Source organism: Chionomys nivalis, chromosome 7 (genome assembly GCF_950005125.1).
Source record: "Chionomys nivalis chromosome 7, mChiNiv1.1, whole genome shotgun sequence".
NCBI lineage: Eukaryota > Metazoa > Chordata > Mammalia > Rodentia > Cricetidae > Chionomys > Chionomys nivalis.
The window spans coordinates 67007337-67034409 of record NC_080092.1 but is presented as its reverse complement, the minus strand read 5'-3'; the positions used below and the strand labels follow the sequence as shown (position 1 = coordinate 67034409).

Below are 27073 nucleotides of genomic sequence, written 5' to 3'. Positions count from 1 at the left end.
TTTCTTTCTTTTCTCTTTTTTCCAGAATCAGGGAGTGGGGGGTTAATTCAAAGGTCAGGCTTTGCTCTTTTCTGAACTTCTCTATATCAACAAATAAGGAGTCCATAAGTCATTCCTCCACCTTTCCATACAGAATGGAACTCCTGAAAGCCCAAAGGAGCTAATGGTTTTAAATGTAAAGATCGCTGACTGGATCGGTATTTGGTTAGTGACCCAAGGCTCTCTCTCAAAGTCACCTTGAAATTCCGCTCTGGATTACTGTCCACCACTGTTTGCCTTGGAGCCCCCCCCATAATCATTGCAGCGACTCTCACATCTGGTGTAGGTCTGCACACCCACTCTGTAGATGAGGAGATGCAAGTCGTGAGGCTAGAAAGAATAGTTTTCGCTCCGTTTGGTCCAACTGTCCAACTGATGTATCTAGCAAGATTGTGTCTTCTCCATCTTATTCTTGCACCTACATACACACACACACACACACACGCATGCACGCACACACACACTATGTGCTATGTAAACTTTATAATATAAAATGTGATCTCAACCATACATAAAAAACTATTCGAAAGGATATGTATGTAAAAAGGTGATTAAATGTGGTGATGCTATAGACCTTTTTAGGTAATACACAGTTTTTTAATCATTATACTTTTCTACAGTTTTTTTTGTTTGTTTAAGATGGGGGTCTTACTATGTAAGCCAAGAAGCTTGCTCATGATTCTCCTGCCTCAATCTCTTGAGTATACATGTCATTATATCTGTTTTTTTTTTAAAGCAATTGATGAACTTACATTGACACATCACTATTTCCTAAAATTTCTATTTTTGTTTCTCTTCAACTCATACAAAATGTCATCTTAACACACTGTAGGTGGTTCCCAAGATGCTCTCTGAAACTGACGCTGGCCTCATTTTCTCCCTTTTTCCCCGGGTTTCCATTCCTCTCTCTGTTGGGGTCTTCTGTGTCTCTTCATTCCCTGCTCATGGTCTCTCTCTGCTTTCACTTCTGCGCCCCCTCCCTAGGCCGCTCTCTTCCTAGGATCCTCAGAGTGCTTTCCTTCTTGGGACTTCTTTCTTGTCGTAGATTCTCCTTTCTTTTGGATAAGACTGACATTCAAATGAAAGTTCAATCAAAACTGACTTCCTACGTAGTGGATTTCAGGCAGAATCTCCCTGCCACTGGATTCTTAAGGTATATTAGGAATGTGTGTGCGTATCGGAGAGAGGGAGAGGGGAAAGGCAGAATGGGGAAAACTAAGGAGGATGGGTCTCCTTTAGAAGAGAAATAGGAGAGGACATTTCACACTGGGGAGAGCACCAGAACAGAGGTCCGGTGAGTGAAGGAGCTCTCACCTCCCTGGGTCTGGGACCCGTGGCTCCTGGTGCTGGCACTCAGTTGTAAGGATGCCGACCTTAGTTGATTTGAGCTCCTGGATTGAATTAGTCCTGGTTGTATAATTGACTTTGATATGTGGCCTTTGGGTCTGAATTGGGCTTAATAAGATTTAACTGCTTCAAAGAGCTTTATAAGAATTCATTTTATCCTTCCCATCTGATTTCAAATGCTACCTACTTGATGACGCCCTCTCAACTTGGATGCTCCTCCTCCAGTGCGCCTGGTGTGTCACAGCTGATGCGCGTCTTATTCAGGTCACCGCCTTTTATTCTGTTCTGTAGGAAATATGCCTTTTATTGCCTCCCTAGAAATCCTGAGGAACTGGCAAATACTCAAAAAAAATTCTTCTTCTTCTTTTTTTTTTTTTATTTGAGAAGTCTTGTCACTGCCCCAGGCTGGTCTTGAACTCTTAACCTTCCTGTCTTAGCCTCCCAACCACAGAGATTGCAGATGTGTGGCACCACCCAGCCATGGTTTTAGAATTTTATTAATGGTTAGCATTAATGTGATTAAGGATGCACTGGGGCAAGCACTTACGACCAACATTACTTCATCAAGCATTTTGGGAGAACACTACTTTTATTATCCCTGATTTATGATAAACTAATTTGATTTAAGGTCAAATTTGATCTAAGGTCAACTGGCAAGTGACAGAACATTTTCTGCAAGTTTTTGGCTTCAGGATCTCAGCTTTTAATCAGCGTAGCATGGATGGACGAAGAGATGAATGAAGAATACCTTTCTCTCTCTCTCTCTCTCTCTCTCTCTCTTTCTTCTTTCTTTTCTTTTCTTCTTCCTCCTCCTTCTTTTGTTTTTGAGACAGGGTTTCTCTACGTAGCTTTGGAGTCTGTCCTGGAACTCGCTCTGCAGACCAGGCTGGCCTCGAACTCACAGAGATCCTCCTGCCTCTGCCTTCCGAGTGCTGGGATTAAAGGCGTGCGCCACCACCGCCTGGTGAAAAATTCATTCTGTGGCTCAAAAAGTAATCTTGAAGAATCCACTATTTTACAGAGATAATTATGACAAAATTATGGTAGTTCCTCTTGTCTCTTTTCTTCTTGAGACAGGGTCTCACTATGTAGTCTTAAAGCTTGATCTATAGACCAGGATGGCTTCAAACTCAGAGATCCCCCTGCCTCTGCCTCCCCAAGGCTGGGATTAAAGGTGTGCCCTATCTTGCCGTGTGTGTCATTAAGTTTTAAACAGTCTTTTCTCTTACCCTCCCTCTCTCCTTCCCTCCTTCTATCCTTTTAAATCCTTTTAATCTTTTTAAAGTGCTCAAGGAAAAAATTTTGAACTCTTACACTAAAGTGTACACCAGCCCAGAATTGTTTGGGAAGGGAACTAACATATGTAGTTCATGTTATCATTTGTTTGTAAGTTTTCAAATATCAGCGCCTACTGCATGCTAGGAACGTTTTAAGGCAATGGATGGCTATAAGCAAAGTCCCAATTCTCATGTTTCTCACTCTTAGAGTTCACTTGCTCCTCGAAGTAACCATATAAAGTAATGATGGTAATATAGTAATGTATGTCTTTACAGCGCTTACTATCTGCACCAGCCACGGGGTGGGAGCTCAGGTTGCATTAATGCATCATGTAGCAAATATGAAGTTTGTTTTATTTTACAGATGAGGAAACTGAGTCACAAGGAGGTAAAAGACCTGCTCTAGCTTCGAATCCCTTACAGCAGAACTTTATTCCTAGTTTATTAACCACAAGGCTATATTGTTTCCTTTTTACCTCATTATTATAACTCTTAAAAAGAGCAGCTGAAGCTGATCTCTATCCAGCAAGAGTTTTTTGCTCTTTGCCCCGGTGGCCTTATGGAATAAATGAGAATGCATTGGAAATTTTTGTTGTTGTTGTTGTTGCCAACTTTCTCTTCCAAAGAATTCGAACTGATTTCCAAGTAATTCTCATCGATTTTGAAGTGAACCTTCTTGTTCTGCACATTCTCCAGCCAGGAGAAAGCTAGGGCCAAGCCCCGGACATCTTAACAGGGGCATCCAGCAGATGGCGCCATCTTAGTAGCCAGCAGCTGGCTGCCCGGTCCCCGGGGCTCGGAAAGCTTCCCTGCCCTCCCTCACTGCCTTCTCTCTCCCCCTCCCCACGGAGCCCGGGCTCACGTGACCCCGCGGCGGCCAATGGGCGAGCAGAGAGGGCGAGCTGGTCCCTGTGGCCGCCATTAAAGCGAAGGGAAAACCCGTGAATTCGGATTAAAGGGGGAAAAACACCGCCCGCTGGGCCCACAAAATGGGGGAGACTACGGCGTCCAGGCGGTGAGGCGGCAGGAGAGCAGACGTTAGGCAGGCTTGGCCCAGGGACAACACGAGGACGCAGCCGGAGAATGGACTGAGCCCTCAGACGCCGCCACCACCTCCACCGCCGAGGAGACTCTGGGCTTAAGGACATCGCCGCTGCCGGGCCGGGGGCCCGGGCTGCTCCGCCGCTCCTCGCCCTTCCCGCCCCTCGGCGGGCGCCCCCGGGCCGGGGAGAACCCTCCCGGGCTTCAGGGCTCGGCCCGCTCGGACTCGGGCTCTATTTATCAGTGTGACTGAAATTTTGTTTTTTGTTTTTTTATTTTTATTTTTTTAATTTTTAATTTTTTTTTTTTCGGGTGGAAGGGAGACATCCCTTCCCGTCCGCTCCGGAGAGGGACGCGCGTCCGCAGGCTCCGCAGTCCCGGCGGCCGGCCGAGCGCGGCGCGGCCCTCCCGCCTGCGGCCTCGGCCCCGGGCGGCTGGGTGCCTCCGGGCGGCGGGGGCCGCGGCGGCGCCGGGGGGCGGCGGGGAGGGCGGGCGGCCCGGCGGCCTCCTCCCCACCGCCCCCCGCCCTCCCCGGTGTCTGTGTTTCTCTCTCTGGTCGGAGGCGGCGGTAATGGCGGATGGTGGGTTGTGGCGCCGGCGGCGGCTGCTGTGAGGGACGATGAGTTCCTCCTTCGTGTCGAACGGGGCCAGCCTGGAAGATTGTCACTGTAACCTCTTCTGCCTGGTGAGTGCGGGGGCTGCGGGCGGTGGGGGAGGGGGCCGCGCCGGGCGCCCTTGGGCCGTGGGGGAGGGGGTCCGGGGCTCATCCAGTTGCCGGTGTCCCCCCCCGGCTAGGCCCCGCCGGAGTCGGCCTCCCCGGGAGACAGCGTCCGCTCACCTACCGGCCAGGACTCCGCTTGGAAGAGTCTTGGCTTTCCCCTTCTTGTGTCTTGTCTTGGACTCTTTTTACCCCCCCCCCATCGTAATCTTGTCCTTAACTTGGGTTTCTTATCTGGCCGGACAGTAATATTTTCTTACGTGTTTCTTGCTTAACACCCCCCCCCCCCGTATCGAACAGTGTATCCCCTTTTCACACTTTTCCGTGACTGCCCCTACTTCACTCCCTTTTATGCTTTTCCTTGCTAATTGGGCTTCTCTTTAAACAGGACCCCTCAAAACTTAGGTATTAAAGCCCTCTTGGTTTTATAAGTTAAACAAACACGGGTAGTTTCCTTCTGGGTGACTTCAGATCTTTGTGTAAAAACAGTGTTCATATGTTTTCTTAAACTTTGAAAACATTTTGCCATTTTGACAATTTTTAGCCGTTTTGCTTTTATTAGAACATTATGTTTTTGTGAGAGTGGAGGGGCTAATGGAGGAGGTACTGTGGTTTCTCACTAAACGTTCTATATTTGTCTGTTTTGCTTACGTTTTAAGAATGTTTTGATCTGGCTGCTCCTTTTATTGAACTGAAGAGTCTGGGGACGCTGGATGTAGGAATGTTCTACTGTGTAGGTTGGCCCCAGTTGGGTAATATCCAATAGTTTTTAAGACTTTTCTCAAAAGTACCAACTGTTGCAAATATCTAGTCCTTAATTAGCGATAGCTGAGCTTTGTCAATGATTTTAAGTTGGAGTGACTCTTTCATTTTTTCCCTGTGCGATGAGAAGTATTAAGTCTATCATAGGTAGGTGAATTAAGTGGGTGGAGCAGAACTAGTTGGCAAGCGCAAACTGCCAGTCATGTATCAGCAGTTTCATTTTTGGCACCTTATGCTTTCTGTCATCTAAGTTAGAATAAAGAATTGCAGAATTTCCTTTGTTGAATTTCTTTCCCGATGGTAAATGGGGATCTTTAACGAACTTCTGCCTCGCAGAATATGCTGGTTTTCTCGACAGTGTCCATTAATCAGCGTCTCTTCCCATGTAGTAATATGTGCAGCAGGTTTAACGTTTCTGTCTTCCCCGACTCCATCTATTTTTGGCACTTTGGTTTTTTGAAGATAGATTAGCACAAATCTGACAGCTCCTTGGAAGTAGTTGTTTTCCTAAAGATGTGTGCTTGTGAAGAACTAACAGGCTTTTTTTTTTCTTTAGAAAATTGTTCAGATGTCTTCTTGTTAGAGCCGCGACTTCTTACAGACTTGGAGTGAGGGTCTTTAATTTTCAGTTCACCAAAGAACAAATGTGACTGACCAGTTAGAAAAGAACATAAACAGACAGGAAAGATAGTCTTTAATGTGCAGTACTGAAGTACACGTTTAACATCATCGCTTCATTTATTAAGTTCGGGGATATTGTATGTATTATAGATGTGCTATTCAGTGGTATTTTAAAACTGCTTTGTGTTCTTTTCCTTAAGTTCTTGCTGGTTGAAGTATTAGAATTATTTGCATAGTGTTTTTTGTTTGTTTTGGCCATAGTCTTTCAGTATCTTAAGAATGCTTTGAAAGTAGTGCTGTTTTAATTAATCAGGGACTTTATAGTGAATTTTTTTTTTTTACTTCAATGAATGTACAATGATATAGAAATCATGTTTTCTTTCCTTCAGGCCGACTTGACAGGGATTAAGTGGAAAAGATACGTATGGCAAGGCCCACCTTCTGCCCCTGTTCTGTTTCCGGTGACAGAAGAAGACCCTATTCTGAGTAGTTTTAGTCGATGCCTTAAGGCAGATGTACTTGGTGTTTGGCGGCGAGATCAAAGACCTGGAAGAAGAGAATTGTGGATATTTTGGTGGGGTAAAGATCCCAATTTTGCTGACCTTATTCACCATGATTTATCAGGTAAAAGCAGTTTATTATTTTTAAATGTGACTTAACAACATTGTACACTTTTCCCAAAATGTCTTTGGGATTATAGATTACGGTGTTAGTATGTGCACAGCCTTGTCAATGTGAAACTGTAAGAACAGTTTCAATGTTTTATTTCACTATGATTGTTTTATTTTACATAAATCATTCATGTGTATTATGGGAGACTTAAGCTTTGAAATACTTTCTTCTTCCGCCATCAAGCTTCCTTCCCTCATTTCTCAATGGCAGTTTGTACCTAGGGAAAGCATTTTCATTAACCTGAGAAAAATGAGATCTGGAGACCTTTTCATAGTTATGTAATACTTTTGAAGCCAAGTGTAACTTACCTTTGAGTCTGTCTTACCCTGTTCTCTTTTCTGAGACACTGTGGATGGTTCTCGAAATGTAACTTTATCTGGTATATTTTTCAAAAGTATATTGTTATTTGTATATTATTTATGATTATTTATTAACACAGGGAACCATATGCTTTTTTTTGCTTGTTTGTGTGTATTTCTTAAGGGGCAAAGTGGCTCTTATTAGATACTGCTTCATCAAAGATTATATTAAATAAGACAAGTGCCACCTTATTTAACTTTTATAGGACAATGGTCATTAATCTGAAAGGTTGTACAGTGATAGTTTATTGTGAGCACATCAGTATTACTTCTATTTTCTTGACTTTTAGGGCCAAATGTACTTTAGAAAGAAACTATAGACCTTCATTAAATTACCGAAGTTACGTTTACTTTAAACTCAGTGTAAGCAAATTTTTTAGTGATATACTTGAGGGAACCAAGTTCTAGCTTGGTATGATTTTTGACAGTTAAATTGAATTTTTTTTTAAAGTTCTTTAAAATTTTGTGTGTGAGGAGGGCGTGTGGGTGTGATATATGTGTACCACCGTGTGTGCAGAGGTCAGAGGACAACTCTTTGGGAGTCCTTTTTCTCCTTCCACCTTGTTGAGACAGGTTGTTTCTGCTATTATGAAGCTTTTATCAAGCTAGCTGCCCCTTTAGTTCTGAGCAGTTTTGTAGTCTCTGCTTCCCATCTTTCTGTAGGAGTGCTGGGGTTACACATGCACTGCCACATCTGGTTTTTTATGTGGGTGCTGGAAATCGAACTCAGACTGGCTGTGCTTTTACCCCCGGAGCCATCTCTGCTGCTCCTTAGGCCATTTGAAAAACTTTCTTGTATGAAAGTTAGTACTCTGTGGTTTCTGGCTTTGAACTGTAAGATCTGTTTTATTTTGCACAAAATAAAATCCAGGTGTCATGTAGCCCTGGCTGGTCTTGAACTTACTACGTAGTCAAGACTGGCCTTGAACTCTTACTCTTCTGTTTCCTGCTGGGATTACAGGTATATGCCCTCAGACCAGGCTCCAGATAGCTCTATTTTGAGCTAATACTTTCTAAGGTCAACATATATGTTCTTACATATGTGTTATATTTTTAAATTACTTTTTGTTTTTAATAGGTGCTTTCTTCAGTGTTGAGAGTGGTGCAGTTGTTTTATGGCAGAGCATTCTAGCTTTCCCAGGATGCTTAGTGAAGAACTGAGTCCTTAGTTCTATTACCATGTATTTGTTATTTTGTTTGTTTTGAGATAGTGTTGTACACAGTCTATTAGGGCCCTGAACTCCCGATCCTCCTGCCTTCTCTTTTCAATGCTAGGATCATGCTACATCTATCTTAATACAGTTGCAGATAGTAAAAAGATATGAGTATTTATCTGTTAAGTGCATACGTAATATGTCTATATATGTATCAGAATATCCTTAGTGCTTTCAACAGGATGATGCTCTTTGCTTCTGCTAAAAGCGAGGCATACCAACTTCCCTTTTTCTTTCATTGACCTAGGTGAGAGTTGTTTTAAACTTTGAAATGATGCATGCAGTCAACTCATTAAAATGTTTGTCGGTTGTTTGTTTTTCTTTTAAATGCTGAATATTGAGTCCAGGGCTGTGTGTATATGTTAGACAAGTGCTCTACTGTTGACCTTTACCCCTGGATCATTATTAAAATGTTGATAGACTGCTTAGAAACTTGTTAAATAGAAATTTTAAAGCAAGCACAATCAGTGTTAAAATTATAATGTTGCTCAGAGTGTTTGACTTTGAACCCTAGCACCACAAAAAATTACATAAATATTGTAAGTCTACTCATGGGTTTTGGTCTTCTTGATAAAGTTGGCACAGCATCTGAACATGCTTTTTTATTTGAGACTGAATTTTGTTGTGTTGCCTTGTATTTAGAGCAGTCCTCCCTAGTGCTTGTGTGACAGGTGTGTACTTCCCTGCACAGCCTTGAACAAACCTTTCTGTGAAATATATTTTTTGGAATCAAAGATAAGTTTAAATGCATAGTATTTAGTTTTAGCACAGTGAGACTAATGTTTTGAAAATTAAAAGCCTATTAATGCAGATTGTCAGCTGTTTGAGTGTATGTTGTTAAAACACTCTGTAGCTATTTTTCTTTCGGATTTTAGGTTATCAGACGTGTTTTTTCAAGCAAAACTTGGTTAGAGTTTAAATTTTTCCTCTCAACTTTTATTTTAGCATAATTTTAAAATGACAGCACCTGCACTCTAATACAGATTCTGATCTGCGAATATGATGAAAGTATTTTTGAATATCAAATTTTCATTGCTGTCAGTTTTTGCTGAATGCTATTGAATAACTAAACATTTTTATCAAAGTGGAAGAAATCCAAAGAGTAAGTTTAGTGCTCTGAACTCTTGATTTACAAAGTCAGTGATATTTGTTTAATGTTTTAGCTTCTTTTTAACCTGTCATTTACTTAAGAATGTTACTTAAGTCAGACATATCTTAAAGAATAAGGTCTTTTCAGATGGAGTATATTTGTCTTGCCCTTTCTTTGCTCCAGGGACGCCGTCTGCCTCCCTTTTGGGGTAATTAGTGCGCCTCTGTGCTCTAGCTAACCCCCTTTTCATTTCTTCCCATCTGTGGCACTCGGTTCCCTTCTTTTAAGCTCCCCTGAGAAGAGAGCAGCTGGACAGTAGGATTGGCATCAGCTGCAGGAGGCAGTCCTGAGCTTCAAGTGGAGGTGTAGCAGTGAGGAGAGAGGACCAGGAAGGGCGCAGGTGGTAACTAAGCTGCTAGTTAATTTGGCTTAGCCTGCTTCTCAGGCAGTGTCCTTCTGTTTGGTTCAACACCTACTACTTCTTGTTACCAAAGTATCTGTGATTATGGTAATATTGCCCTCCTTACTGGGGGTAGGACTAGTGGAAGGCATTTATTTTGTAAAGGTTAGAATTCTCTGAATTGTTTTTTCATTAACATGTTTAATAACAAAACCACAGAGAGTGGTCCCTTTATCTACTTTGTCTCATTTACAGCTGTTTTTAAGAATTTTATTTTGGGTAATTTTAGATTTACAAAAGTTGGCAGGATAGTGTAGAGCGTGCCTATGCATTCTCAGTTAACTTTCTTTATTCTTAATATCAGAATGTTGGATTTTTCCACAATTTACAAATCAATATTGTTAATGATATTAAAATATTTACTTCACTTGGTTTTCTTTTATATTTACCTCTTTTTTTTTTTTTGCTGTTTTTAGAATACAGTCTAGGTTGCCGCATGATATTTACTTGCCCTCTCACTTTTTGCTCTTCTAGACTGTGACAGTTTCTTAGGGAACCTTCTTTGCTCCCTTTTCATGATTTGACAGTTCTGAAGAGTCTAGACTCTAGTGAGGCTTCGTAGTACATAAGTTAAATTTCACCTTCTCTTCTGTCCCATAGCATTCAGCACATGTTTGGGTTACCATCTTAAGTTTAATTGATGAAAAGAAATAAAACATACCAGTCTATTCCACATTTTGAACTTTTGCTTATTTTACAGAAGTAGTACTTGATGCTGTTTTGCAAAATAATTTGGGAAAGACTAGTTTTTGGATAAGGATTTGTGCTCATTAGTATTAGCTTAAGTATAGTATTCCAGAAAGACATTTGTTCAAAAACATCCCTTGACTTTCAAAGCCAAGAATGTGAGTTTTTAATTCTGATACTAGGACAATGGACAGTTGACTCCATACTGGTTTATTTTGGTAGAAAAAGAATTGGGCAAGAACTTTTTGGTTACAGTTTTATTTGTTGTTTTGAAGTTTTGTGATAATAGTGACAGGGATTTAAAGTTGGTGGTGGGAAATCTTAGCTCACTGGCTCCTCCTGTCAGGTCTCCAGCGGGTGTGACTGGTTGACTCTTAGAGGTAGGTAGTTCGCTGGTTAAAAAGCAACATTGTTTCCATTTCATTGCCGTGTCTTTTTAATGTGTCCTCAGATTTGGAACTTTATTGCTGCCGTTGGTTTTTATTCTTAAAAACCAAACAATTCGCACTCTCAAAATTGTTGTCTTAAAAAAAAACATGAGGTGGATTATGATGAAACTTTGAGAAAAAAACTTTGAGAGATGAAACTTTGATTCCTTAAAGTTAAAATTATACTGAATCAAGGCTTAAAAATATTTGTTCTTTCTTGTGGTTTTCGAGGTCTCTATACTGGAGTTTAGCAACATATCCAAATAGTTTCCTTCTACTAGAGTCTCATCAAAATGCATGGGTCATTGTTCCAGATTTCATTTTTGGATGCTTTTATCAGAGGTATTAATTGTAGTAGACTTTAACCTTAAGGGCAGCTTTTAGCAGAGCTGATAAACATGAAAACAGCTAAGCCTTGCTGAGGAGAGTTAATTCATTTCTGTCTTTGTTTTAAATTCTGTAAACTATCCTTTGTATTGGCTGGTCTTATGAGTGATGACTTCATTTGCTGTATGATAGTATCCTCTTTTAGGGCGACAAAGTGTTATCTTTTTGATCATATCAAATACAACAATCACCATGTTAAATTGTTTTAAATAAATTTCCAAGTTTTGCTCTAAGTGACTGATGCTACAGCTTAAGGCAGTAATATTTGTTGACTTAATGAGTTATGAATGGAAAATAATTATTAAGAGAAACACTGATATAGACATGTTGATTTTTTTTTCTCAAGAAATCTGTACTATTTTTTCTAACATGCTAATTTTTGAGTCATTCCTTATTTATTGGCATATGTTGCATTTTAGCTGTTTCGCAAAATTAAAGGGAAAAGATGCCTTTTTAAAAAATCAGCTGATCACCATGGAGATATTTAAGGATGTTGTTTTTTGAGGAAAATATTGAGTACTGATTGTATCAGCTTTTTATGCTGATTTTTCCCCCATTTATAATTATTTTGATGACCTATGACATCCTTTGGCACCACTATAATTTGTTCTCAGGGAAGCATACGTTAATCAGATTTTAGTGTTTGAACTTTTGTGTTACATTCTACAAATAATTTGTAAAATTTTTCAAGTAACACTGGTTAAGAGCTCTAATAATACCAATAGTAATGGAAAAGTACTAGAAACAGAAAAGAAACTTTGTTTTCTCTGGGGATTAAAGATACAAAGGAAAGAAAACATTTATTTAAATGCATTAAGCAGACGTTTTTCCATTAGGCTCTGGTTAAAGTTCTAAAGTGCCTGCTAAAGCTTGACATGTATTTCCTACTCCTTTCTTTCCTGGTTACAATGTTGGAGTTGAGATTCAAGGAGCTTATAATTAGTGTAAGATAAGAGACACATATTACTTTCTTTTTTTAAAAATATTTATTATGTATACAATGTTTTGTCTGTGTGTATGCCTGAAGGCCAGAAGAGGGCACCAGATCTCATTACAGATGGTTGTGAGCCACCATGTGGTTGCTGGGAATTGAACTCATGATCTTTGGAAGAGCAGGTAATGCTCTTAACCGCTGAGCCATCTCTTCAGCCCCCACATATTACTTTCTTAGGTGATTGGTTCTGCCCTTCACTTCTCATATCTGAGTACAGTGTGTAGAACATACTTTTCATTTTCACAACATCAGAATATTAGAAACTTGGCTCAATATACCTTTTGTTTCTAAGTGACATTCCTCCTAAAACAACCCAAAATTTTTAGACTTTTCATTGGGTTTTACTAGGCATTATTATTTCTTTAGCAATGAAATAGTTACTTGGTTGCTTACTGTGTAGATATTTCTTGCTCTAGGAAGGTCTGTTTGTATTAGTGAGAATTCTGAGCATTTGGGACAAGAGACTCCAGAAAGCATTAAGTTCATGTTGAATTTCTTTAGAGAAAAGTTTCAGCCGTGAGAGAAATCCTTGGAAATTAATACTGCTTTTCTCTTTTTAATATTTGTGTGTGTGTGTGTGTGTGTGTGTGTGTGTAGGGCACACATGCCATGGCACACATGTGGAGGTCAGAAAAAAACTGGAATTGTTTTTCTTTCCAGCTTTATATGAGTTCTGAGGATTGAACTCAACAAGCACTTTTACCCACTGCACTATCTTGCCGGCCCTGATTACTTCTAAACCACATTTTGGTATTCTTAGCTTAGGTTTAGCCGAAATTAATTTTTAAAAATAAGACCACAGTTTTATGTAAAAATTTATAAAGAACTATAATTTTTGCTATTCTAAAGATTTTTGTTTTAAGCTTGCAGACAGTTCATAAATCTGTTAAACAGTCTTTTTTTCTTTTAATATTTAAATTATAGCCAGGTGGTGGTGGTGCATGCCTTTAATCTCAGCACCTGGGAGGCAGAGGCAGGTGGGTCTCAGTGAGTTTGAGGCCAGCCTGGACTACAGAGCGAGTTCCAGGACAGGCTCCAAAGCTACAGAAAAACCGTCCTGAAAAACAAACAAAAAAATTACATTCATTATTTTATGTACAAGTGCCATGGCACACATGTGGAGGTCAGAGGACGGCTTGTGGGAGTCCATTCTTGTCTTATACCGCATGAGTCCTAGGATTCAAACCCAGTTAGGCTTGGTGGCAAGTACCTTTACTTGCTGAGCCATTTTATTGGCTTTTAGTGATTTGGAACTTTGTACTTAATGCTCTTGTTTTAAACTGTAGGAAGAAGTTAAATTATTCTTAAGCTTTAAATGAATAATTTATTTGAACTTGTAGCTTAGTTGTGTGCAGAAGTAAATGTATATCTATGTCTTCCTATTAAAACTTGGGAGTAGTTAGGGAATATGTTTTGATAATGGCTACTTACATAATGCAAATGTTACAACCTTTGTGTTGTTTAGAACTTAGGGATTTTAGGTGTCAGCTAATAAAGAACATTGAACAGGTAGAGAATTGGGAGCAGTTCCTGACACATTTCTTTTGGAATTAGGAACATGTGTATTTCTATTACTATTGTCATATAATTTGAAGTAAAACTTATAATGAAGCTATTTGACTTTGAAATCAGGAGTCTACTTATTAAGCTAAAAGATGGTTCCTTTTTTTGTCTCATCAGCTCATACATATGCTTGCGATCTAGACCTTTAATAAGTGAAATCACTGTGTGCCAGTTCCTTTTCTCTAAGAGAATATCTTTTTAATAAGATGAAACCCATAAGTATTTTAGCTTTAAGTGGAAGTAGATAAGTATCTCTAACATAACTGAATGTGAAGTTTTTCTACTTAAATTACTTTATTCTAACCCTTAAAGTATTGCCATTTTCCTTTGCTTTTCTGTAGAGGAACTGTATTAGTTGCTTTGAAAGACCTGACAATGAGTTAGGAAAGAATACTTGAAAGAAAACATAAAATCAGCATTAACCTTTGTAGTGGCAGTTTCCAGTGCAGTTAAAGTCCACTGTCTTTATAGTTTTAGTTAATGTTTATTCTGTCCACTTGTTGTAAGACATTCTGTATATAAACTGTGTCACTCTTAGTATCTCTCTGTTCTTATTCAACAGTTCATAGTAAATTTCATTTTTTTTATGGATTCAGTATGTATGTTTGTGAAGTGAGAAATATTTGTGTGTGTGTGTGTGTGTGTGTGTGTGTGTGTGTGTGTGTGTGTTGAAAATTGAATGGAAGCCAGACATGGTGGCACAGGCCTGTAACCAGTACTTGAGAGGCTGAGGCAGGAAGATCATGAGATCAAGGCCTGCCTTACAGAGCCAGCTCCTGTCTCAAGGGGGGAAAAAGATGATGATACATAAGTAGAAAATGTTTATAGCTGGGTGTGGCAGCTCATACATATATAATCCAAGCACTAAGTAATGGAAGACTGAGACAGGATTGCTGAGAGTTCAAGGCCGGCTTGATCTATGTAGTTAGCCTCAGCCTAGCTGGGTCAAAAAGAAAAGGAAAGGTTATATAAAGATAAAGTTTATTAGAAGATCCTTGATTAAATTTGGACTAATAATTTAAAATAAAATGTAAGCTGCCAAAGTGGTATCTATCATTATTTGTTACTCTTACTGAATATTTTGTGATAGATGACAGAGTGAATTTTGTTCTTTGAACTGAGACTTACCAATGACTGATTTCTGTCCCCCACCTTACAAGTTAACTTGGAGTGACTAATAGATTTAGCGGGGAATTTGAAGATGTGTAGTCAGTTAAGAGCATTACTTCATATGACTGATACGCCATTTAAAAATCTGAGTCTTCATATTTTTCCTCCTGTATTGAATAATCATGTGAGTCATTGAAATGAGATCTAGTCTGATAATTAGCACATTGCTCGTTAAGACGCAGTGGCAGCAACTCTCTTTGTATTTGTCACTTAGTTTTGTAGTTGAGTCATAGATTAGAATGCTAATGGTCATGAAATAGTCTGAGTTTAATTATTAACTGGCTAGATCCCCCCCTTCAGGTTAAATGATTAGAGGAATTAGGACAAAGTAACAAGTGAGCCAGTTTAGAAACAGGCATTATAATGTCATGTTTAACATTTTCCAGGTTTTATAAGCAAATACCCTTTTTAAAATATAGAAAACAAGTTATTATGTTTATGATATTACCATATTTTATATTGTGGCAAATAATTTTTAGGCAGTTTTGTAGAGTGCCTAGGCATTTTATATTTTGTAGAATATTTTTGAAAGTTGATGTTTTGATGTTTAAAGATGTTTAACACCAAGTATAGTGGTACGGGTTTGTTAGCCCAGCAATCAGAAAGTAGAGGCAGAATTGCAGTGAGGCACCAGACCAGCCTGGGCTACATAGTGCATTCCAGACCATCCAGGGCTAACTAGTAAGACTCTCTCAAAAACAGTCAATCAAACAAACAAACAAGAAAACTACCACCACTACACTCACACATACAGACTGAGAGATGGAAAGATTGCAGCTCTGCATTCTGAGTTAAGGAGAGGGCTGTGGACATAGACATTGATCTATCAAATGCTTTAGTTCTCTCTGAGTAGACCTAGTCTCACTTGTGTACTTTCACTTCACTGTTTTCTGTAGAAGAGGAAGACGGAGTGTGGGAGAATGGCCTTTCCTATGAATGCCGTACTCTGCTTTTCAAGGCAGTTCACAATCTGTTGGAGAGGTGTTTAATGAACAGAAACTTTGTACGAATCGGCAAGTGGTTTGTAAAACCGTATGAGAAAGATGAAAAACCTATAAATAAAAGGTAAGCCATCTTACTTGCCTCTTTTGATAATTGATGTTTGTTAATTTTATGAGATGTTTAATAAAATGAATTAATATCTTACAGAAATGTTCTGAATTAACGTTGGCAAATACTCATAAGTATCCATTTTCTTTAACTGCTTAAGAATTTTTCTTGCCGGGCGGTGGTGGCACATGCCTTTAATCCCAGCACTCGGGAGGCAGAGGCAGGCGGATCTCTGTGAGTTCGAGACCAGCCTGGTCTACAAGAGCTAGTTCCAGGACAGGCTCCAAAGCCACAGAGAAACCCTGTCTTGAAAAAGAAAAAAAAAAAAAAAAAAAGGAATTTTTCTTCTTGTGGGCTGGTCGGTGGTGGCGCACACCTTTAATCCCAGCACTTGGGAAGTGGAAGCAGATGGTACTCTGAGTTAGAGGCCAGCCTGGTTTACAAGAGCTAGTTCCACAACAGGCTTCAAAGCTACAGAGAAACAGTCTCAGAAAAAAAACAAAACAAAACAAAACAAAGAATTTTTCTTGCAATGGGAATAAACTATAAGTGATTTTCTTTTTTTTTCTTTTATCTTTCTTTCTTTCCTTCCTTTTTTTGGGGGGGGTGTTGTCTTTTTGAGACAATGTATCACTCTGTCGCCCTGTCTGGGTTGGAGCTTGAGTCATAGACTAGGCTGATCTTGAACTCATGATCTCGGATTTGTTTTGTGAAGGGTAGACCCTTATCACCTCCCCATTTAATTTTTAAAGATTTATTTATTTTTATTTCATGTGTATGAATGATTGTCTGCCATGTTTATATAGCATGTGAGATGCCTGAGAAGCCCAGAAGAGGGGTTTGGATCCCTTGGAATTAGGGTTAAAGATGGTTTTGAGCTGCCATATGGGAGGTGTGAATGGAACCTAGGTCCTCTGCAAGAGCAGCTAGTGTTCTTCTGAGCCATCTCCAGTCTCCAAATTCCCTATTCTTTTAAATTTATTATTATTTTTATTTTATTTTATTTATTTATTTGGTTTTCTTGAGACAGGGTCTCTATGTGTAGCTCCTTCTGTAGACCAGACTGGCCTCGAATTCACAGAGATCTTCTCTTGCTGTCATTTAAATTCATGGACTCTTTTTCTTTAATTGTTGTTGGTGTGTGTGTGTGCGCGCGCGTGCACGTGTGCATTAAAAATGTAGTCTGCTCAGTCTGTATGTTTCATGTATGTATGTCTTCAGGGCTGACCATTTGGTATTGGATATCTAGTTGATGTGCTCTTCCCTAGGGAAGTCTGTTTCTCCCTCTCTTTGCATTCTTTATTGCCTGGAGTTCTTTGTCTAGGCTTCAGGAGCTGTCATTTCATATGGATTTTTTTTTTTTCCTGTGTGTCTGAAGTTTTTTCAAGTTGTTTTTTAGTAGATGGGTTCATAAGCCTGGAAAAATAAAAGCTCTTTTTTTTTTTTTTTACTGTGAAAATTACCAGACTCTTTTTATTTTTAAACCATTTTTTTTGTTAGTTTTGTTTTTTTAAAAAACCAGGGCTCTCATAACCCAGGCTAGCCTTGAACTTACTGTGCAGCTGAGTATATGCAACATTCTTATTTCTACTTCCAAGGCCGGGATCATAGCATGTGCCACTGTACCCAGTTTTATGAAGTGGTGGGGGTCAAATTCAGGTTCTTGCACAAGCTCTCTACCAACTGAGTTGTATCCCCAACCCTGACAAATCTTCATTGTTAACAAAATAATTGTAAAAGTTAGGGATGCATTCTTTGAATTATAGGAAGATACAATTACCAAACCATTGTAGGGACTCAGATTTTTCTGCTCTGCCACCTTTCGCCCCCTCCCCAACCCTGTGGTCTCTCTTGGTATTGATTGGCCTTCCCACTGTACAGAAGATTGTAGGCAGGAAATGGAAGGGAAATAGGAAATAAGGAGCGTTGACTGTCAGAAGCTAATTCCTTTATTTATACTGAGAGAAGCAAGTAGCTGTTTTTTAGAAGCATTACTACTCTGAACTTACAAGAAGAAAAGTGGGTTGAGAGCTTGCTGTGCAAGTATAACTCCCTAAGTTAGAATCACTAACACTGACATGACGGGGCAGGTGTGTGCGTTCTGGAGGCTGTGGAGTCCCTGTTCCTTTTGCTTTTGCTGCAAGTACTTTAACTGCTAAGCCATCTCCCTCAAACTTCTGTTGTTATTTCTGTTCTGGTAATGGTCGTTCATCAATAATTTTCTTGAAAAGGGTGCATTGGAAGCAGTACTTTTGAAATCCTGAATGTCTATATTGTATTTTATCTTATCTTACAGTTCACTTGTAATAATAGCTTACTGTAGAATCTATAGAAGATTAGTAATCTTTTTCTTGTAGATTGCTGGAAGCTGAGAGAGTTCATTTAGATAATTTATATTTGTACTTAATTTATTTTAAATAGTTCCCTTTAGCTTTGCCAATCTGTTCGGAGAGGTGTGTGTGGGGGGGGAGCTCAGTACTTGAGAACACTTAATGCTCTTGTAGAGGACTCAGGTTCAGTTCCCAATTCACCTATACAGTGACTGAAACCCACCTGAAACTCCAGTTGGAGGGGATTTGATGCCCTCTTCTGGCCTTCCCAGGCAGCGGGTGCTCAGTACAGCAAGTCGTGTGCATACATATATACAGGCAAAACACCATACAAAAATAAGTACATCTTTGTTGGTTTGTTTTTGAAGCAGGGTCTCTTTGTAATTCAGCTGCTCTGGAACTTACTAATGTAGACCAAGCTAGCCTACAGCTTACAAGAGATCTATCTGCTTCTGTCTCCTGAGTGCTAGGTTTAAAGTGCACCACCCATACCTGGCTTAAATCAGTCTTTTAAAAAATTATTAGAAGAGCCGGGCAGTGGTGGCGCACGCCTTTAATCCCAGCACTCGGGGGCAGAGGCAGGCGAATCTCTGGGAGTTCGAGACCAGCCTGGTCTACAAGAGCTAGTTCCAGGACAGGCACCAAAGCTACAGAGAAACCCTGTCTCGAAAAACCAAAAAAAAAAAAAAAAACTATTAGAAGATTATAAAATCAGTTTCTGAGTCCAACTTTTTGAATTTTCATTACTTTTGTTTTCAGTTTTACATTACACTCTTGCGTTCAGATACATACCAATGCTTTCGACTTCTGAGCCTTTTTGGTTTGGTTTAGTTTGCATCTTACCTTTATCTTACTAAGTAAACTACAATTTTCACCATGTTAGCTCCTCAGATTCTGTTTCTATCTGCCGTTCTCCATGTCTCTACTATCTAGATGGAAGAGGTTTCTTAGCCATGCAAATACTGGAAATGTCTTTATCTTTCTTAGGAAAATCTCTCTTACATGATTGCTAATAATTGGCAATACTACTTATAGTTGGAGGTTTCCATGAATCACACAGATTCTACTTGTTGTTTACACAAGAACACTGGTGGTTTTCTGTGGGATTACCTAATTGAGAAGGGAGGCTAAATTAAAACTTTCATTACTGGAAATACCGTGTGTTGTTTTGAATTACTTGTGGTCGTAGTTGTATAAAATTGATTTTAACCAGAAAAAATGAGCTAAATGCTGGTTTTCAAATCATAGGAAACTTAAGTTTCAGATATCAGAACATCTGATACTTTTGGATTAGGGATGTTCACCTGTATGAGCATTTTATAAAAGAATAATGAAGTTGTCAGGGAGGAATGTTTATGCTGTGAACTGACTTGCCCTTAACAAAAGAGAAAATAGTTCCTATCTTATGTTTTAAAAACAAAACAAACAAGAAAACAAAGTCTTGCTATACAGTCCACTGTGGGCTGGTATCAGATTCATAATGCTTCCTCAGTCCCATGTGCAGTGATTGCAGGCATGTGCCATCGCACTTGACTGCCTTTTTCAGTACAGAGATTCTCTTGGGACTGGAGATAGTGTTCAGTGGCTAAGAGTCCTTATTGCACCTGGGTTGAAATCCTACCAGTAAAAACTGTGATCTGGAACAGGTCTGTGACCACAGTATGGTGGGGAGGACGAGATAGGAGAATCCCTAGCACTTCCTGGCAACCTAGCCTAGCTCTAGATTCAGTGAGAGACTCTGTGTCAAAGGAGTAAGATGGAGAGAAATAGAGTACGACACCTGACATCCTCGTCTAATGTCTTTGCTTGCTTATATATTGTATATGTATAACACACACCCCGCGCTACTGTCTGTGTCTCTCTCTGCCCATGTCTGTCTTGTATCTCTGTGTCTGTCTCTCTCTTCCCTTTGTGAATCAAACCCAGGCTGCATTCATATCAGGCAAGTGCTCTCCTCACTGAGTTGTATCTCTAGCATTTTGTTGTCTTTTTTATTTTTATGCCTTTCAAAGTTACCCAGGTTGGCTTCAAACTTGGAATCTTCTGTGTCAGCTTCTGGAGGAGTTGGAATTCTGGCATACACACCACATGGTAAATCTAGGGAGATTCTCATTTTGTGATAATCTGAACATAGAAGTAGTTAATTGTCTAGTAATTTCCAGGAACTGAGTGACAAAAAATGGAGTCACCTTCTAGTGATGCAGTGGGAATAGGTATAAAGGACCCTTACATTTGTAAGAGTAATTAAACATTAAAACAAAATAGTCTTCAGATGATTGAATGAAAGAATGCCAGTACATGGGTCTGAATTTGCTAGTAAGATTATAAGCAAAGGGGGCTGGAGAGATGGCTCAGTGGTTAAGAGCATTGCCTGCTCTTCCAAAGGTCCTGAGTTCAATTCCCAGCAACCACATGGTGGCTCACAACCATCTGTAATGAGGTCTGGTGCCCTCTTCTGGCCTTTGGCATACACACAGATAGACTATTGTATACATAATAAATAATAAATAAATATTTTTTAAAAAAAAGATTATAAGCAAATAGATGTTATAAGAACCAGTGACTTCCCACCCTTGTGATGCTTGAGCATCTGAGTAAGACTGTCTCGAGTAAGAATATTACCGCGTTAGTGCTTAGTTAAGTTTTTTGTCATGTTGAATCTATTATAACCGTATTGCCAAGTGGACAATTAAGTTTGTACATTTGGCAAAATTTTGGGGGGGAGGGAGCCAGGTCTCATTGTGTTGTCCAGAATGGCCTCTGACTCCTGGCTCAACTGATGTACTTTCTTGCCTTCCTATTAGTTGGTATTATAGGTAGCTCCCACTGTACGGCCTTAACATTTAAAAAAAAGTTCATTTATTCATTTGCCCATTTATTTATTTGTACATATGTGAGTGTTGGCCTTCTTGTGCTACATAGTACACCTAAAGGTCAGTGAACATCTTCTGGAAGTTTTACCTTTTATCATGTGGCTCCTGGGAACAGAACTCAAATTGTCAGATTTGATAGTAAGTAAATTTACCCACTGAGTCAATCTCCTGAACCCTAATTTAGCAAGATTTAAATGCGCTTCAAGTAAGGTATACAGGATAGAATGATATTGGTATGCAACTCTTGTTTGAGACAACTAATTTTTTTGGATTTTCGAGACAGGGTTTCTCCGTAGCTTTTTGGTTCCTGTCCTGGAACTAGCTCTTGTAGACCAGGCTGGCCTCGAGCTCACAGAGATCTGCCTGCCTCTGCCTCCCGAGTGCTGGGATTAAAGGCATGCGCCACCACCACCCGGCTGAGACAACTAATTTTACATCTTATGGAGTATATTGCCATAAGAGATTTTACTAAGTAGTAGATGAGATTATATACAATAGCATGGAATTTGTAGCTCAGATTGTCCTGGTATAACTATGTAACTCAGACTAATTTAGAATTTGTGGTGATCCTCATGCTTCAGGGTTCAGAATGTTGGGTTTACAGGTAGGATCCACTATATCTGATAGTATTTGATTTTAGCTAGTATTTAATTTTAACATATACTATAATCTTATCCCATATCTTCAGCTGTGGATACATCAATTTTTATGAAAAAAATTGCTAATTTGGGCTTTTGACATCTTTATTTTATGTATGATAGTTATCTGTCGCCCCAATTTTAAAAGGCAGGATAGAGGGCTGGAGGGATGGCTCAGAGGTTAAGAGCACTGACTGTTCTTCCAGAGGTCCTGAGTTCAATTCCCAGCAACCACATGGTGGCTCACAGCCATCTACGATGAGATCTGGCGCCCTCTTCTGGCATGCAAGCATACATGGAAGGAATGTTGTATACATAATAAATAAATCTTTAAAAAAAAAAGGCAGGATAGAATGATTATTATAAGAACATATGCACGTGGCATGCACATGAGTATACACACACACACAGGTATACATGTATAAATACAGGATAGAATAAATAGTTGCTAACTACAGATAAAACAAAAAAAGAACATAGGATCAAATCTGTGGTTCAATATGTTCTTATCTGGTGCCTTTACCTGATCCACAAATATTAAGATTATTTTTGGTTTTGATTTTCGGGGAAGGAGAGAACTACCTTATGCATTTGTGGCAAATTATTATAATTAGAATATTAAAACTGAGCATGGTGGCACATTCTTGTAATTTCAGTACTCTGGAGACTGAAGGTGGAAGTTCAAGATCAACCTAGACTACATAGTGAGACTTAATCTTATCATAACTTCCCCTTATCTCCTAAAAAAGAAAGAAAAGAATATTAGGGTGCTGTTTTTTTCTTTACAGATGTTTTAGGCCTATACTGTTTAATATGCTAGCCACTAACTACTTTTTGCTATTTAGATCCATTATATTGAAATTAAATTAAAAAAATATTTCAGTTTAGGAAGCTACATTTTAAATAATTGTTCTGTATAGTGGCAGTTCAAAAGTGGGGCATTCATCACTGTAGAAAGTTCTTTTGGATGGTGTTGTCTTTATTATTAAAATAGTGCTTCTAGTGTTTTATTTAAGCAATTCGTCAAGGTTTTTTTTATTATTAAATCAGTAGTCAGCAGGATATGCTTTAAATTGCAGTAATAAAACTTTACTCCTTCACATGGCTTTTACTTTATCTCCTGATCTTCAAAATTAATTAAAAATAGGCACCATGACATGTAAATAACAGCTGGAATGGAATTAGTAGCAGTTAATAGGTTTAGGATGTTCTTTGTTCTTTGGATATCTTACTACCTCTGAAAAGTTGAAATAAGAGGTATTGCTTTGTGTTATCCTTACTGTTTTTTGAGTGTCATGCTTATGTAGCCCCACCTGTACTTGAACTAAAGATCCTTCACAGTTCCTCATTGCTGGGTCTCTAGGCATGCATTGCTGTATTTCTTTTACTGTTATTTCTTTGTGTCTTCTTGTGTAGCATAAAGAAATAAGATGTAAACCACATTGATTTTTCTGTTAGACTGTTAACTGAGCTTAGTAATGTGTTTGATAGGCTTAGATGGATGTGTGTGCACAATAGATAAAATTTTTACAAAGCCTAAATCAAGTGAAACTAATTTTAATAATATTTTTTACTTAGTTCAGTGCACCTGAAATACATTTTAGAGTGTAAATCTATACGAGATACCATTGAGATAGTTTAATGTTTTTGTGTGAGGTCTTTGAAATCTTGTGTGTTTTTTTAGACTCAGAACATACCTTAATTTGGATTGGCCATAGTCCAAATGATTCTAATTACATGGTGGTTGTCTAACAACTAGATTTTTGTTAGTGTTTGTTGGTTATTAGCTAATACTTGATGGTCTCCTGGAACTAATTGTGTTCTCAGTTGTGAGTGAGTGAATGGTAGAGTCCCAGAGTTACCCACCCATATCAGGGTATACACTGCCAATTTGCCTTAGCTACTTCAGACTGTCCAACTTTCCCCTTCTGTAGTTGTTCTCAACTGATTTGTTCTTAGGAAATCTGATTTTACACGATGATAACACTTGTACACTGATGAATTTTCCTCTGGCACTTGAATCATTAGGATTTCTTTGTTTTAGTTTCTTCAGACAGATTTTCTGTTGTTCTCTAAAGGATACTTTTTTGTTGTTGTTGTTGTTGTTGTTTTGTTTTTCAAGACAGGGTTTCTCTGTAGCTTTGGAGCCTGTCCTGGAACTAGCTCTTGTAGACCACGCTGGCCTCGAACTCACAGAGATAAGCCTGCCTCTGCCACTCGAGTGCTGGAGGATTCTCTTTTTTTTATGTTTTTAATTTTTTTACTGATAATTTATTGAGCTCTACATTTTTCTCTGCTCCCCTCCCTGCCTCTCCCCTCCCCCCTTCAACCCTCCCCCAAGGTCCCCATGCTCCCAATTTACTCAGGAGATCTTGTCTTTTTATACTTTCTACTTCCCATGTAGATTAGATCTATGTAAGTCTCTCTTAGTGTCCTCATTGTTGTCTAAGTTCTCTGGGATTGTGGTTTGTAGGCTGGCTTTCTTTGCTTTATGTTTAAAAACCACCTATAAGTGAGTACATGTGATAATTGTCTTTCTGGGTCTGGGTTACCTCACTCAAAATAGTGTTTTCTAGCTCCATCCATTTTCCTGCAAAATTCAAGCTGTCGTTATTTTTTTCTGTTGTGTAGTACTCCATTGTGTAAATGTACCACATTTTCCTTATCCATTCTTCGGTTGAGGGGCATTTAGTTTGTTTCCAGGTTCTGGCTATGACAAACAAAGCTGCTATGAACATAGTTGAGCACATGTCCTTGTGGCACTATTGAGCATCCTTTGGATATATATCCAAAAGTGGTATTACTGGGTCTTGAGGAAGGTTGTTTCCTAATTTTCTGAGGAATTGCCACACTGACATCCAAAGGGGTTGTACCAGCTTGCATTCCCACCAACAATGCAGAAGTTTTCCCTTTTCCCCACAACCTCTCCAGCATAAGTTGTCATCAGTGTTTTTGATCTTGGCCATTCTTGCAGGTGTAAGATGAAATCTCAGAGTTGTTTTGATTTGCATTTCTCTGATGACTGAGGATGTTGAACATTTCCTTAAGTGACTTTCAGCCATTTTAGATTCCTCTGTTGAGAGTTCTCTGTTTAGGTCTGTGGTCCATTTTTTTATTGGATTATGTGATCTTTTGGTGTCCAATTCTTGAGTTCTTTGTATATTTTGGAGATCAGACCTCTGTCTGATGTGGGGTTAGTGAAGATCTTTTCCCATTCTGTAGGCTGTCGTTTTGTCTTGTTGACCATGTCCTTTGCTTTACAGAAGCTTTTCAGTTTTAGGAGGTCCCATTTATTAATTCTTTCTCTCATTGTCTGTGCTGCTGGGGTTATATTTAGCAAGTGTTTCCCTGTGCCAATGCGTCCAAGTGTCCTTCCCACTTTCTCTTTTATAAGGTTCAGTGTGGCTGGCTTTATTTTGAAGTCTTTGATCCATTTGGACTTGAGTTTTGTGCATGGTGATAGATATGGGTCTATTTTCATTCTTGTACGTTGATATCCAGTTATGCCAGCACTATTTGTGAAATATGCTTTCTTTTTTCCATTTGATATTTTTTGCTTCTTTATCAAAGATCAGGTGTTTGAAGATGTGTGGCTTGATATCTGGGTCTTCTATTCGGTTCCATTGGTCCTCTTGTCTGTTCTTATGCCAATACCAGGCTGTTTTCAGTACTGTAGCTCTGTAGTAGAGTTTGAAGTCAGGGATTGTGATGCCTCCAGAAGTTTCTTTATTGTACAGGATTGTTTTGGCTATCCTGGGTTTTTTGCTTTTCCAAATGAAGTTGAGCACCGTTCTTTTGAGGTCTTTGAAGAATTTTGCTGGGGTTTTGCTGGGCATTGCATTGAATCTGTCTGGAGGATTCTTTACTATGTGTTTAGTATTGTGTTCACTACGTGTGTAGAAATACATAGAAGATGAAGAGATACATTCTTTGGTATTTTAGTATAGCTCCTTTGTTCATGGAAATTTGTTAAGGATGTCTGATATTGCTGATTAATGTGGTTTGCAAAGTTGTCTAAGTGTGGAAATGATCTGGAGAATGTCCAAAAATTACTGATAGTAGGGTTGGGACTGTAGTTGGTAGAGTGTTTGCCTAACAGCACAAAGTTCAATCTGTAGCACTCCTGCATTTAGGAGGTGGAGGCAGGAGGACCAGAAGTTTATGGCTGAGTACGTAGTGGGTTTGAGGCAAGCCAGTGCTGCATGAGATGCTGTATCCAATAAATAAATGAATAAATGAGTGAGTGAATGAATGAATAATAAACAAACAAACATGGACATTTACTGGTATGGTGTCTTAACTTGAGCCTGTGATATGAGCTAACCTTAATGTATAAATTTAAAAATTGTTAGTTGGGCATAGAAGCACATGCTTTTCCTAGCTCTCGGAGGCAGAGGTGAATTTGAGGCTAGCCTGGTCTACATGAATTCCAGGACAGCGAGACCTACAGAGTGAGACTCTGCCTCAAAAAACAAAGCAAAGCAAAACCAACCAACCAACCAAACAACAATAAAAACTATAATTAAATAAACAAAAAGTTAGAAAAATAAAATGAAATTGTTGAATTTATAGAATACAAGCATCTCTGAATTAAGATAACTAAGTTTAAAATATTATAACACATAATAAAGTTAGTAATTTTTGCTGTTTTTCAGTATTTCCCCAGCATTAAGGAAATTGACATTGTGCTGCATCTGTCATTACTATCAGTCTAGAACTTATTCATCCTAGGCTGAAAATTTACCAATAAAATAATAACTCCTTTTCTCCCGCACCTTGGTCGCTGACAAACAACTTTTTTGTTTTCTGTGAGTGTTCCAGGCACCTCATATAAATGAAATTATATAACATTTGTTTTGTGTCTCACTTATTTCATTTGGCATATTTTCAGATTTTATCCATGTTGTAGTATGGGAGATATTTTTTTTTTAGAGACAAATAATGATCCATGGTGTAGGTAGAGTGTATTTGTGTGTTCTCGTAGTGACTGGCATCTGAGTCATTTCCACCTTTTGACTACTCGTTATAAACACTGGTGTGCAAATATTTCCTTGGGTCCATGCTTTTTATTCTTGTGGTTACGTACTCAGAAGTGAAATTGTTGGGTCATATGACAATTTTAAGTTTAATTATCTGGAAAATTGCCATGCTATTTTCCGTTGTGGTTATAGTGTTTTACATTTTCATCAGCAATATAAGAGTTTCGGTCTCATTGCATTCTTAACAATGCTTGTTATTTACTGGTTGTTAATAATCATGTTTGTTGGTGTGAAGTGGTATCTTAGTTTATTTCTGATTTGTATTTTATTAATCACTACTTTTAGTGAACATGATTTTTTATTGGCTGCTTATA

At 38.9% G+C, this 27073-nt stretch overlaps 1 protein-coding gene across 2 annotated transcripts in view; it reads left to right on the top strand.

Annotated features, from left to right (window-relative positions):
• The first annotated feature begins 4215 nt into the window (after positions 1 to 4215).
• The window catches only part of Med13 (mediator complex subunit 13), a 94694-nt gene continuing 71836 nt past the window's right edge, over positions 4216 to 27073 (top strand). For both annotated transcript variants that reach the window (XM_057775034.1, XM_057775033.1), the window contains exons 1-3: positions 4216 to 4389; positions 6195 to 6429; positions 15726 to 15894. In XM_057775034.1, coding sequence (XP_057631017.1) covers positions 4324 to 4389; positions 6195 to 6429; positions 15726 to 15894 — 470 coding nt within the window. In that variant the 5' untranslated portion in view covers positions 4216 to 4323. The remainder of the gene's footprint in view (positions 4390 to 6194; positions 6430 to 15725; positions 15895 to 27073) is intronic.